The sequence below is a fragment of the Sminthopsis crassicaudata genome, chromosome 4, assembly GCF_048593235.1.
Source record: "Sminthopsis crassicaudata isolate SCR6 chromosome 4, ASM4859323v1, whole genome shotgun sequence".
NCBI lineage: Eukaryota > Metazoa > Chordata > Mammalia > Dasyuromorphia > Dasyuridae > Sminthopsis > Sminthopsis crassicaudata.
In genome coordinates this window covers 210,898,163-210,912,925 of record NC_133620.1, presented here as the reverse complement: position 1 = coordinate 210,912,925, position 14,763 = coordinate 210,898,163, and the positions used below count along the sequence as shown (strand labels likewise).

The window sequence follows — 14,763 nt, the reverse complement described above, 5'->3', positions numbered from 1 at the left end:
TGCCAAATAGTCCCTTCTTTCTCTTCTATCCAGCAACCTATCCCCTATCATAAAGACTACAAGAGAAAAGGGGGAAAAGCAATTCAGCAGATCTAAATTATACTTCAGCTAAATCTGATGGAGTGTTCCTTACCCTTAATCTTCCATCTTTACAAAGAAAGGAGAAAACAGTATTTTCTTTTATCCTTCTTCAGGGCAAAGGATTAATGTTACTTCTAAAATTTATTTCCATAAAACCCTCAAATATATATTTTTAAAAGTAGTACTTTGCTTCTTTTGGCATAAAACAGAACCAGAGGGAACATTAGATACATTATGAAAATAAGAACCCAGATGATGAGACTGATGTCCTTCAGTTCTTGAATAGATCTATCATCCTAGTGATGTAGGTACTCCTTCCAGAGGTGTAGATCACATCTGCTGCTCCTCTTTCTCTGTGAATCTTGTCCACATCTCCCTGCAAGTTCTTCACAAATGCTCTGGACGATATATACTAGAAGACTTCTTCTAAATCTCTTCAATATAAGGATCCCATCGTAGAAGACAGGCTCCCAGTCTGTTATCCTTTGTTCTCACATTCATTTTCTAATCATACCGCTCTCTTCAATAATTCATTTTAATGTCACTTCTCATAGGCTCTTCACTCTTAGTAATATGGTTTTTCTCTCCCCAATATATATTTCCCTTTGGAGACTCCTAATTTTAATTCTATAGATACTATGCTCATCCATAATTTGCAACCATCTTGAATTACTAGAAGGCAATGATGGTGTTCAAATAAATTTTTTATTTCAGGGATGATGTTGGAGTTGTTGAAAGAGCTGTACACTTTTCCTATTGCAGCTTTGCTTGATGCTTTCCTTTTCTTTAATTTTGGTCCCAGTATGATGTCTTTCCAATATAAATATGCTGAGGGGCCAGCACTAAGTGCTGTCCATAAAACTTAATATTATTGTCAGGATAGCAAACATTCTTCAGCCACTTAGTATTTTCTTCTGTGAATTATAAGATTAAAACTTCAGAATAATTACAGATATCATTTAACAGATTGTGAAATATTCCTGCATTTGATTCAGTAAATATAATGTCATCCACAAACAGAGTACCTGGAGGACTTCACTCTCTGAGGAATCAGAGATTTGGCGTTTTCCCTGGAAATCCTCCATGATTTGTGAATATGCATCCTCTTAAGTCTGTTATGTCTGACTTGATAGCAGTAATCAGAAAATGTTGTTTTAGGATTATAGATTTTGAACTAGAAGGGACTTTATAGGGCACTCTAGCCCAACTCTCCCATTTTACAGGTAAGAAAATTGAGGCCCAGGATAGTTTAGTGACCTAGTCAAAATAAGTGCTACACAGTAACAGGGAAACTTGGGATTTGAGCTCTTGAGAAGTTTAGTGCTCTTTCCATTGCTTCATATCAACTTGTTGGTCATTAGATTAGAAAATCACATTTAGGGGCAGCTAGGTGGTGCCCTGGATAGAGCACCAGCCCTGAAGTCAGGAGGACCCGAGTTCAAATGTGGCCTCAGACATTTAACATTTCCTAGCTGTATGACCCTGGGCAAGTCACTTAATCCCAATTGCCTCAGCAAATAATAATAATAATAAATAATAATAATAATAAAGAATAAAGAAAATAAAGAAAAAAATCACATTGAGTGTATTAACAGTTAATATTTTACAGGTGATCTAACATTTTAATTTGGTATGCTTCCCCAATATTCTGCCATTATCATTGCAGACATAGGAGGAAACACAAGACAAAAGACTATTTGGGGCGGGGGATGGCTAATACTCATCTAGTAGCTATCTTCCTAATAAATAGCGTTTCCACTATTGGTTAGGCTATTTGTGGACAGAGTCAGTCTGTCACTGTATCCATATTCAAATAATAGAATCTTTCAGAACTTGTGCAGCACCAATATCTTCTAGGTAACCAATATATTTGGTCATCTCTGTGCTATTTACAGTAGTGCTATAGTGATAGGTCATATAAATGTTTATCTTGTTTTTAAAAAATAACTTTTACATCTGCCTAATTAAGTAATAATTGGTGATGAGTATAGGCTTTCACATTCTAGAAATGAGATTAGGAGTGATTGCAGGAGAAAGGCAAATTCTGTCAAAATTCAGTTTATTAATGTAAATGTAAGCAGAAACCATTGTCGTCCCTTTATGTGTAAATTAAGTGATGCAACTTTTCTTTTCTAGCAGGATTGATTTTTTTTCTTTTTTTTAAACAGATTCTATTGGAGCCAGGAGTGATCCAGGATGTATTGGCAGCTGGAAGTCATCTTCAGTTACTGGAGCTCCTCAATTTATGTTCCCATTATCTCATCCAGGTATTCATTCATTCCATTCCCATATGCCTTTCATGTTCCTTTCTCCTGTAGAGAGAAATTTCAATAATTCTGAGAGGTATGTGCTATTATTATTTTTATTTTACAGGTGAGGAAACTGAGGCAGATTGGGATTAAGGGACTTGCTCAGAGTCATATATCTAGTGTCTGAGTTCACATTTGAATTCAGGTCTTCCTGAAATTGTTTTTTATTCTGATTTTATCTCATTTTCCATTTTTTTCTCAGTATCACTGAGAGGCAAGAGAAAGATAATTTTATCCTTTTTCACAGGTGAGCAAACTGTGGAACGTAAAGGTTAAAAGACCTATAAGGGTGTGTTTTAATGAAAGAATTGAATTAACTTATTTTTGGCATTTTAGCATCACGACTGTATTACAGCCCGAGCTTTATGTATTAACCAACTAACTTGCTGCCGTAGGCAGTTAAAAGATAATGATGTGTGTTGACAACATTCTGGTAAGAGTGTTCTGATTATTAAGAAACATATGATAAGTGTAGCATTCCAGATGAAGTCAGGAGAATCATGGCTTGTTTTGTGATTTTTTTTTCTAATAAAGAAATTGAGACATCAGGTGACTTGCAGTAGGTCAATATAGAATCTTGACATTTCACATTAATGGTTTGTTTTCTGATGCAAAGCAACAACTGGGTTATATATAGACAGGATTTTCATGGACAGTCATTCAGGAAGCAAGAGGCATTCTGATCATTTGAAACTTATACTGCCTCATATGAGTTTCCACAGAGTTTTTTTTTTTGTCAGATTTTGTTTTTTCACTGTTTTTTTCCTTTGTTTTATTCATTAGTACTTTCTAACTTTCTAATTGTAGCAAAGGGGCAGCTAGGTGACAGTGGATAGAATGCTAATCCTGAATTAAGGAGAACCTGATTTCAAATCCAGTAATTTATTAGCTATGAGACCCTGGCCAAGTCATGTATTCAGTATGCCTCAGTTTCCTTATATGGAAAATGATCTGGGGAAGGAAATGGCAAATCACTCTAGAATCTTTACCATGAAAACCCTAGAGTCAGACACGGCTAATTGATGAGACTGTAAGAAAAGAAAATTGTGGAAGAACTCCTGACACCAAAAAGGGGTAATTTGACTGCAGAATAACAACTTGTAAGGCTAATATATCCTCTCTATATAAGTAGAGATTTTCTCTTCTTATGCTCTGTAATTGTGCTTTATTCATTTTTGGAGTGGGATACTTATGGGTGGAGTTAGTATTCCTCTTGATTTGGGGAGAATCATGTAGCTATTAATATGTATTATTAACTTTATCATGTATTAATATGTATTATTAAGCTTTTTATCATGAATTAATATTTCATTGCTCAGATGAATTTTATTTTAACATTATATTCCTATGGGCACTTGGGGGGCTAAACACATTTAAAAAGTCTATTTTTTGAGATAAGAAGCTTCCAGCTTATATTTGGAAGTAGTGCCTTTCCAAAGTTATAATGGATGCAGTTCTAATTCAATTTGGTAAATTATTCCAATTACTAAGATACTGAATATTTTAATGAAATAGATCTTATTAATTCTTTTTTAAAATTACATGTCTTTTCATGTATACATATATTGTATTTAATTTATACTTTAACATATTTAACATGTATTGGTCAACCTGCCATCTGGGAGGAGAGGAGGGGAAAAATTGGAACAAAAGGTTTGGCAATTGTCAATGTTGCAAAATTACCCATGCATATATCTTATAAATAAAAACTATTTTTTAAAAATAGCATGTCTTTTTCAGCGGGCTTCTCTCTCTATATAGGACTCTTCCCATGTAAAAAAAAAGTAATGTTAAGGAAAATAAATATACACGCATTAGCCATGTCTCTCCAAATTACACCTCCATCTCCTGACTGTTGTCTACCACTTCTCTGTCTAGGAGAGAGAGAAATGCTTTACCAGCAGTACTCTGAAGTTACAGCTAGCCACTGTATTACTGATTTGTTTTTGTTTTGCCATTGTGTTTTCCAAAGACAACATATAAAGAGCCATGTACAAGCGATATATATATATATGTGTGTGTGTGTGTGTGTGTGTGTATACATATATATATATATATACATATATGTATACACACACACACACACACACACACACACACACACACACACACACACAGGATAATTTGGAGTTAATCCCAGAGAGAAAGCTCTAGTATTAGTGGGGATTGGGAAGAGTTTCTTGAAGAAGGTAGGGTTTTAGCTGAGGCTTGAAGGAAGCTAAGAAACAAAGAAGCAGAGTTGAGGAGGATAAGATGATAATTTAAGAATAATTTCCTTGAGGTAGCTAACTACCTTAGCTCTCCTTTCTACCTACTCTGTGATTTAGGGGATTCCTCTCATATTCCTTAATTGCTCCTGAAGCCAAAGAGATGGGAACGTACACCATATTCCCCTTTTTATTTCTGAACAGTACTATGTCACCTTTATCCTCATGGATAATCCACATAGTGTATTAAGATGTGCAGAGTTCTTTGTTTCTATTACCTTAATTGATCCTTCCAACAAACCTGTGAAGTAAGATCTATAGTTATTATCACACACATTTTCAGGTGAGGGAACTCAGGTTCATAGAAGTTAATTGGCAAAACACAGAGGTAGGAGTAGAATCCTAATCTCTCTAGATGCCAGCATTCTTTTCACTGGACCACACTTCTCTAGAGAGAAGACCACCAAAGGTTGGAAGACTTTCACTACCCCAACAGCTTCAATAGGAAGTTAGATTCTGGAGAGGAATGTTTATTGATGATGTAGCTAGCAAAAGGAATGTCATTGGAAGCCTAAAGAGGTCTTCCAGTACCAGATTAGGGGATTGATTTTTCAGTTACAAATTGGTAAGGGTATATTTTCTGTCAGCTATAATTTAATGAGGAACTGAGGTTTTTCCCCCCACATAGTTTATTATGATAGCATACTAACAGCTAACTTTCAAACTCTATCGAATATTTGAAATCTACTGTGTAGCTTCAGCTCCAATTAAGTATAACTTTGCTTTTTTTGCTTTCTGTATTTCACAGAGGACCTCCCTGTTTATATTTGACCTTCTAAAAAAATCCAAGATGTGTCAGTTGATGTTAGAAGTTGAGCAAGATGTGTGAAATTAATAGCTCGCAATGTTCCCCCTAGTGTGCTTTTTAGAATTCATGCATCTATATATGCTTTTCACATTCAGCATATTCTGACTACAATTATTTGAAAGCTGTGGGTTTCAATAATAGAGGTTTTCAGTGTGTCCTGATTTACTGAGCCTCTTTGTCGAGATTGGATTCATTGTTTAGCCTAATCGAGGTGGTCTCGAAAATGATGGTGTCTAAATTCCTTCATCACTGTAATAAGAGACACCTGTATGGAAATAAGCACTTTAACAACAAAGAAACAGAAACAGCCCCAGACTGGATGGCGTGGTGTCACTAACATAATGTGCTGCCCTTCAGATACAAAGATAATGTTTTTGACATCATTTATATGACATTTGGTTTGACATATTTGTTTTCATACGCACAAGGGACAGTATGTCACGTATATATTGGCATCTGGGGGCCAAAACGTTAAAATAATGTACTTTTGAGATGAAATCTTCATGCCTTATCTTTTGTTTTGAAGTAGTACCTTTACAAAATTTTAATGAATATAGATCTAATTCAATGTGGTAAAATGTTCAAATAAGAATCTAACCAAATAAAATTCCAGTCAATCCAGGTAACTAACAGATTTTGTTTAATGAAATAAATGTTAATTTATTCTTTTTTAACATCAGAATCAAACTGCTTCTACAGCACACTACTTTTTTGCCTGGTGTTCCTTATGTTTATTAAGTACCTTTTTAGTTGGGGTAAAATATCAGAAAACGTTTCTTGGAACACATTAGTATGGTATGATTTTTTAAAAAATAACCATCTTTTGCAGTCTAAATACCATACTTTGTATATCTCATTCTTTTTCCCAGTGGGAGAGGATAAGAATAAGAATAGAAACATGGAATACTTCACAGTTTGCAAAAAATACTTTATGCATATTTTCTAATTGGCTCCCTATTTTATAGATGAAGAAATGGAGACTGAAACAATCTCTGAAATTAAAAGCAGTTACTGTATATATTAGAGTTCTGATCTGATTTTGGTTTTATATTTTTTAATATTCACCAACAGACCAGTTCCTATGTCTTCATTTCTATTATAGTTGTCAAATCAATGCTTATTTATTAATTAATCACTGTATGCAAGGCAATGTGCTAAGTAAGCATTTTTGCCTTTGAAAAACAAAAAATATTCCCTACCCATAAGGAGCTCACAGTCTAATAGTGAGAGACAAGAACCAGAGTTAAATTAAGCATGGAGGAATAGATAATATTTCCTCCCTCAAATCGCTTCTTTGGGACTCTCCATTTCTTCTCCAGAAAACCTACCATTTGGAAATCTCATATTGCAGCAAGATTGAATCTTTTTGATACTTATATCTTCTCTCCCTTGGATTCTTTTCCTGGAGGACAGAATCGTGAGTTACAAGACCTCTATGTAAAGAGGGGGCTTGACAGTTTTTATCCATATTTCTTGCCAGTTACCCTGCTTCTGGACTTCTTTTGATTGCTCCACACCCAGCCTGGCCTCCTTTCTCAGTTTTTGTTTGTATGTTGTCTTTCTCCATTGAATTTTAAGCTTTTTGAGGACAGAGACTTTATTTTTATTTATATTCCCAATACTTAGCATAAAATGGCAACATGCAAAATGCTATTTTCATAAAAGATAAATGTAAATAGAGTGCTAATGGAAGATTATATCACAGAAGAGGCCCTAGCAGGGAAAAATAAAGGGAGAGAGGAGATCAGTGAAGGATTTCTACAGAAAGTGAGATTTTTTTATCTGAATTCTATGGAAGCCAGGGATCAAAATGGCGACAGAGAACATTCCAGGAAAGGGCGTAGAGTTGGGGAATGGAAACAGCTTGTAGATGGATCAAAAAGTTTATATAAGATCTCTGCCCTCAAGGAGTTTACAGTCTAGTAGGAAGGAAAGAAGCCAACACACATCACTGATACATGGTATTACATGATAAATTCATTAGACAATTGCTAAACAATATACTATATGAGGTTTGAAGAGGACGGGCATGGTCATCATGGTAAATAAAGGAATGAGATGAAATATGGTGTTTCCCTTCCCTTATAGCAAAAGAGAGGCGTGTATAATGAGGAACTTGATAAATTAATGTAAAATTAAATTATTTTCTTCTATTTTAGCACCATGTTATTTGTATATTTGATACATTAAAAGATATTACTGGCAGTGTTACTGTATTGTGTATTTAAATGGAATGGAAATAAAATGTGAATAATCTGCTTCTCTAATTACATGTGTAGACCACTGTTAGCAAGGATCACAGTTTGTATATACAAAGTACTTTTAAAATTTATAATGACAAAACATATTAAAATACTCATTCACATTAGAATTGGTGAATATTGGGGCTAAGTCTCAAACTTGGATCAATTTTGATTGTGATTCCAGTGCTCTTTGCATTACACTATTCACACACAACTATTGGCTAAACAACTTGTTATATTTTACAAATGGATTGTATCCTTTACCTCATGGTCAACTAGGCAGATTTATGGAGTTTTAGCAAAAGTTGGAGTCCTTCCATGAAGCCAGCTGGACAAACTCCCATGACGCCAAGCCACTTACTAAAATAAGCTTCTGGGATGCCAGGGCACTTTGGCTTTCCCTCTACCCTTTTCTCTCATGGCCAAACAAAAATATTTGCCTGATGGTTATTGACCATTTGGGGAAACTTGAACCCTAGTTCAGTTAATAACCTCTGGTTTTGGAGTTTCTTAAAATTTCAGGTAATCCAAGAAAAAGACTGGGGTGTGTGTGTATGTGTGTGTGTGTTTGTTGCTATTTGACATCAAAGTGATGAATATTTTCCATAATTTATTTTCTGAAGGAGAAAATGAGATTGAAATCGGAGCAACCTTCTCCCAGTTGCATTCCCAAGATAAATTAAGACTATTTCTAAACATTAGGGTATTATGAAAATATAACAGAAAGCTCAAAATACAGTTTCCAAATGGAGGAATTCTACATATTACATTCTTCCCTCTTTTCTATATTTAATGCCTGTTTTTTTCACTATAATTCTCTTTGAACACCTCTTTTGGTTTTTAGAGAAGCCCATATTATCTTAGACTTACCTTCCTAGTTCCAAGTCCTTTATGCTTCCTCACTTTCCTTGAGTCCCCATTTAGGGGTCTTTCCTTCTAGGAATAGCATCGGTTTCCCTTTGATACTCAGGACTTAGTTCTTTTTTCAATCAATTCATTAAGACTTACCTATCCATCTCCCATATCTTCAGGGCCAGAATATTTGTCTCTAGAACTAATCCGGCTTAGTGATAGAAAGTTAGAAGACATCTCTAGGTCTTCCCTCTTCCCAGGTAGCATTTATCATGTGCCTCTTGGCAGTGATCACTTACCTGCAATTGCACCCCCGCTTACTACTTGACATAAAGGATTTATGTATCTAAGGGGAATTTCCAGCCATTGGAGAGTATTGTTGGGACAGGCAGGGCCTCTGTGAGTGCCTTTCCATTCATATTCTGTCCAGCTACTTTACCTAGGCAAAGGGCCAACTCTACTTCATATTGAATTGGCATTGAATCGTAGAAGTAATTTACTCACTAAAGACTGAAGGGATCAAAGAATAGGTGTCATTCTTTGCCATAAATTATTTTTTGATTGATTAGTCACTTATCAGGCTTTTGAAAGACAGGAGCATGAAACAGGAAATTTCTGGTGAGCATGATATGAGGGAAGGAAGATCCCTGCTGTGCAACAAGGTATTCTGGACCAGAGGGATCCAATACTGCCTGTAGACCCTATGTGGCCTATAGCATTCCTGAGTGCAATCCAAATTAGACTAAAATATAATTGGGAAATAGTTAACAAAACAAATAAAATTTAATAAAAACATAATTTTATAATTTAAAACTAAGTCTATCTGAGACCCATAGGAATCCTTAAAGATGTATTAGTGGCCCCCATTTCTGTTTGAATTTGAAGCCATTGCTTTAAGCAGCAGGAGGGCAACCATTAGTGTGAAGTTGGAAATATGGTATCCAAAGAGAAAAATTTATCATCCTGTGCTTGATAGTTTTATTGAGGACTAGCCTTGTTCCATATTGAGTTAGGGGAGGATAGTATGCTTTTCTAAACATAGAATTTGAGATCTGTGTGCTTTATGGACGTCTAAGTTAATTCGATTACACATATTGTGACATGGGCTCCTTTAATTAGCTTCTGACAAATCTAGGAGCTGTGAAGCTGTCATTTTATAGATAGCTATTAGCTCATACAGACAACATCCTTTACCCTTCATCCATCGTTATATACATCCAGGGAAAGTATAGTTGTTCGGTACTGAATTTTGTGACTATCTAGCATCATAGTGCATATTTGGGCACACAAACTGAGCGTTTTGAGAGAGAAGAGGTCAAGATGACCTTTTAGTGGAGAAATGAACTTTCTTCCAGAGGAAAGAACTGCCAGTAGCTGCTCATGGGCAGCAGGTGGCAGTATGAGTCCACCAGAAGTCAGTGGAGGACTAAAAGCAAAAATCAGGAAAAATGCAAAGAAAAATTATTTATTTTCCTACATACTAGTCTTCTGACCTAATCAGTAAAAAAGTCATTATTCACACAACGCTGGGCAATATGTATTGTAATTTTTAACAAATAATAGGAAACTGTTAATGTTTTCACAGGAAATACAGTCCTGTCTTGGACTGCAGTGGTCATTTTTCACTACACTTTGTGAAATCACTCATTTGTTCTAATTTGAATGTAAATGACTCTAAGGTTTTACAAATAAGGTGACAGACTCACATAAATGTAATTGCAGGGTTCATCTCCCTCTTTTTATATATCACTCATTAGGTTATGAATTAAATACATCGTATTAAACCAGGGGCATGTCCAATGATGATATTGTAATGGCAAATTACTCTATGCTATTAGAGGTGTATTTTTTATTCATGGACATTAATTTGTCATTAAGCGGCATTAGTTTAGCACTTTTATGTGGAAGACGTGACCTGAAAGAGGAGACTTATGACTGTAACATGAGAGAAAAGGAATACGAGTGCTAGATGTATATGGGCATTGTATCACACTCAAGAAAACAGAAGGGCAGCTTTGCTTGATTTTTTCCTCCATTTATTTTGTTTCCTATGTTTGAAAGAATGAAAGGTCATTCTTTCAGAGTGAAGAAGCTACCCTTTTTTTAGGATTATATATTTGGAAGAACCATAAGCCTCAGACCCAACTTTCCTGAGTGTAAATCATTCGTAAGCTCACAAACCTAAAGGTAATGTGAGTTCTAAGAAGGCTGAACCAGATTCCATCACTCAAGTCTCAATCTGTGACTGATGCTCATTAGTCATCCCTTGTCTTTCATTTAGCTCTACACTAAATGGGTTAAAGTGGGAATTAATCTTTTCTGTCTTCAATGAAAGTACAAAGAAAAATTCAAAGGATGTTATTCTCTCTTGGAGGTTCTGGGAAGGAGAATTCTGCATTTAAAAATACATTCTATCTTTGCATAGTAGAGAATGAGTTACGCCTTTTCAAAGAAAACAAATATTCTGGTTACAGGCTTTGGAGCCACTGGATCCTTGAAATGCTTTGCATATGCTGAAAATTACTAAAGGTTAGTTCTATGATGATCAAAGTTTTGGATCATGAGTTTAGATCATAGTAGGAAAATGTTAATAGTCTAGTTCCAGTAGTCTTTCCTACTGAATAAGTTTAGAGTGGTAGATTGAAAATTTTCCATTTTTCTTTGATGGGTGCATTGGTTATTGAATATGTTATATATTTTATGCTGTTATAATAGGTTATCATTACTTTTTAACAAAGTAATACTGAAATTACTTATAAGAGATTATTTTTCTATATAAGGCATTATTATTCTTTTAATTATTAATTTAACAGTATATCCTGAATATATAACACATACGAGTTACACTGAACAGAATCATTTATCTTCAGGGTGAGAAGAAGAGTTATAACTCATTCTTGTTTTATCTAACACTGAGCTATTTCATGCTTTCACATAAGAGAAGACAAATGATTATACCATCATGTATATTTACTATACCCACAATAAAATATATGACATATGTTCCATTCCATAGTTGCCAGTACAAATGCTTCTAAGATAGCATGGGAGGTAAAGGGGAAGTCCTAGAAGTGATGATGGTGGTGGTCTTCCAAGGATCACAGAATAAAGTCAGCTTCATGAGCTACTCATATAATATATGGGAAAATACAGAAATAGTTTTAATCATTTATAGAAAAGGGAGGGAAAAGGAGAAAAAAATCTCTTGGAAATGTTGCAGGTGAAATTAATTATAGTCAACTACTGATTATTTGCACTAATCAACAAGATTAGGTGACTAACTGGCATGGATGATATTAAAAAAAAAAAAAAACCTGAGATACATCACTTATATTTGGTATTGAACTGCAATGCATGATATTTTGGCAGCTTTTATTATCCCGATTATTTTTTTCTTAGACTAATATTAATGTTCCCTAAACACAAACTAACTGATGAAATAAAAAGTGGCTCCTAAATCTTCTCAGGAGCAGGAAAAAATCATTTGGGAATTTTTGATTTTGCTGTGGATGGTAAAGAGGATAATCAGGAAATGTGTTAACTTTTCTTTAATTCAATGTGAGCCTGGGGAAAAATGGGTAAGAGATCTTCTTGGAAGCAATGTGCCATTGTGTAACAAATATTGGCTCTGAAATCCAAGGACCTGGCTTCAAATCACAGCTTGGCAGATCACTAAACCCTCTCTCTAATTCAGGTTCTTTAGCTACAGATTAAAGGAACTAGACTAGATCACCTCTGAAGTTCCTTATAGCTTCAGATTATAATCTTAAGAGAATTTAATGTCAGCATCTCTGGTCTAAGCTGTCTGCTATAGTATTTCTGCTTATTTTCTAGTGTTCTAGTAATCTCAAATTTCTAAAAATTAAACAAAAATCAGTGTTAGTGACTAGAATGAGTAATTGAAGGAAATACATCTCAAAACCTTTTATAATTACATTTCTAATATTTGGAGAGTGTGCAAATTAAAACAATAACAACAAAAACAAAAATCAAACACAACATTTCAGTCATAATAAATAGAAAGACCCTTTTTCAGTGAAGAAGTATTGCTTTTTCTTTTCTAAATTTTATTTTATTTTATTTTATTATTTTTAAAAAGCTTTTTATTTTCAAAACATATGCATGGATAATTTTTCAATATTGATCCTTGCATAGACTTGTGTTTCAGATTTTCCCCTCCTTTCTCACATCCCCTCCCCTATATGGCAAATAATCCAATAGATGTTATGCATGTTAAAATATATGTCAAATCCAATATGTGTAAGCATATTTATATAGTTCTCTTGTTGCACAAGAAAAATCAGATCAAAAAGGAAAGAAAATGAATAAGAAAATAAAATGCAAGTGAACAACATCAAAAAGAGTGAAAATGCTATATTGTGATCCACATTCAGTTCCCATAGACCTCTCTCTGGGTGTAGGTGGCTCTCTTCTTCACAAGAACATTAGAACTGGCCTGAATCACCTCATTGTTGGAAAGAATTACATTCATCAGAATTGATCATCATATAATCTTGTTGTTTCTGTGTACAATGATCCGGTTCTTCTCATTTCATTTAGCATCAATTCTTGTAAGTCTCAGCAGGCTTCTCTAAAATTATCTTGCTGTGTGGCTCTCTTCAATAATGAGCTGATTCAAACCAGTTCCAACTGTTCAGGAATAAAGAGAATCAGCTATACCCAGAGAGAGAACCATGAGAAATGAGTGTGGACCACAACATAGCATTTCTACTTTTTCTGTTGTTTGGTTGCATTTTGGTTTTCCCTCTCAGATTTTCTTTACTTTCTTTACAGATCTGATTTTTCTTGTACAGCAAGATAACTATATAAATATGTGTACATATATTGTATTTAACATATACTTTAATGTATTTAACATGTATTGCCATCTAGAGGAAGGGGTCGGGGGGGAAGGAGGGGAAAAGTTGGAACAGAAAGTTTTGCAAGGGTCAATGTTGAAAAATTGCCCATGCATATATTTTGTAAGTAAAAAGCTATAATAAAAAATAAAATTATCCTGCTGATTGTTATAGAACAATAATAATCTATAACATTCATATGCCATAATTTATTTAGCCATTCTCCAACCAATGGGCATCCATTCAGTTTCCGGTTTCTTGCCACTACAAAAAGGACTGCTACAAACATTTTTGCACATGTGGGTCCCTTTCCCTCCTTTAAGATCTCTTTGGAATATAAGCCCAAGAGAAACACTACTGGATCAAAGAGTATGCACAGTTTGATAACTTTTTGAGCATAGTTCCAAATTACTCTCCAGAATGGTTGGATCTGTTCATAGTTCCGCCAATGTATTAATGTCCCAATTTTCCCACATCCCCTCCAACATTCATCATTATCTTTTCCAGTCATCTTAGCCAATCTGAGAGGTGTGAAGTGATATCTCAGAGTTGTCTTAATTTGCATTTCTCTGATCAATAGTGATTTGGAACACTCTTTCATATGACTAGAAATATGAAAATTGTCTTTTCATATCCTTTGAACATTTATCAATTGAAGAATGGCTTGAATTCTTATAAATTTGAGTTAATTCTCTATATATTTTAGAAATGAGGTTTTCATCAGAAAGCTTAAATGTAAAACTGTTTTCCTAATACTTCTCTTCTGATCTTGTATGCATTAGTTTTGTTTATACAAAAACTTTTTAACTTATTATAATCAAAATTATCTATTTAGTGTTCAATTATGAATTCAAGTTCTTCTTTGGACACGAATCCCTTCTTTCTCCACAGCTTATAATATCACACTTATGTCTAAATCATGAACGCATGTCTGGGTCTGCTGCAGAGAAAGAAGAAAAGTGATCTGTTAGTTCCTTCTGGTCCTATGACTTGAGCTGCCTAATATTCAGGGAGGATACCACCTTGGGGTTGAGCCACAAATGATGCTGAGAATCCACTTTAATTCCTTTTTAATGATAAATGAACCCACATCTGTTCACGCCCTCCTAATTTTGGTGCTTTTGATTTCCATCAATCATTATTCTTCTCCATCTCCTGCAGCTTACTGTCTTACTCCCCTTCCCTTTAATCCAACCCTCTCTTGCCCATGTTCCACTCTATCTCTACCATCTTCCACTGTGCTCTCTAGAATATTTGGTCCTTAGGTAAAACAACAACTATCACCACCACCAAAACAAAACAAAACTTTTGTCTTAAATTGGTTTTTTGGCCACTTTATATGTC

The 14,763-nt window shown here is 34.7% G+C and overlaps 1 protein-coding gene across 9 annotated transcripts in view; it reads left to right on the top strand.

Annotated features, from left to right (window-relative positions):
- Positions 1–14,763, top strand: part of KLHL32 (kelch like family member 32) — a 290,510-nt gene that overhangs the window by 172,958 nt on the left and 102,789 nt on the right. For 8 of the 9 annotated variants that reach the window (XR_012489240.1, XM_074310243.1, XM_074310246.1 and 5 more), the window contains one exon: positions 2,250–2,348. Coding sequence is in view for 7 of the 9 variants with exons in the window: in XM_074310243.1 (XP_074166344.1) it covers positions 2,250–2,348 (99 nt within the window). In the remaining 2 variants the exon portion in view is untranslated. Of the gene's footprint in view, positions 1–2,249; positions 2,349–14,763 lie in introns of those variants that run through there. The other variant, XM_074310255.1, reaches the window with a different exon arrangement.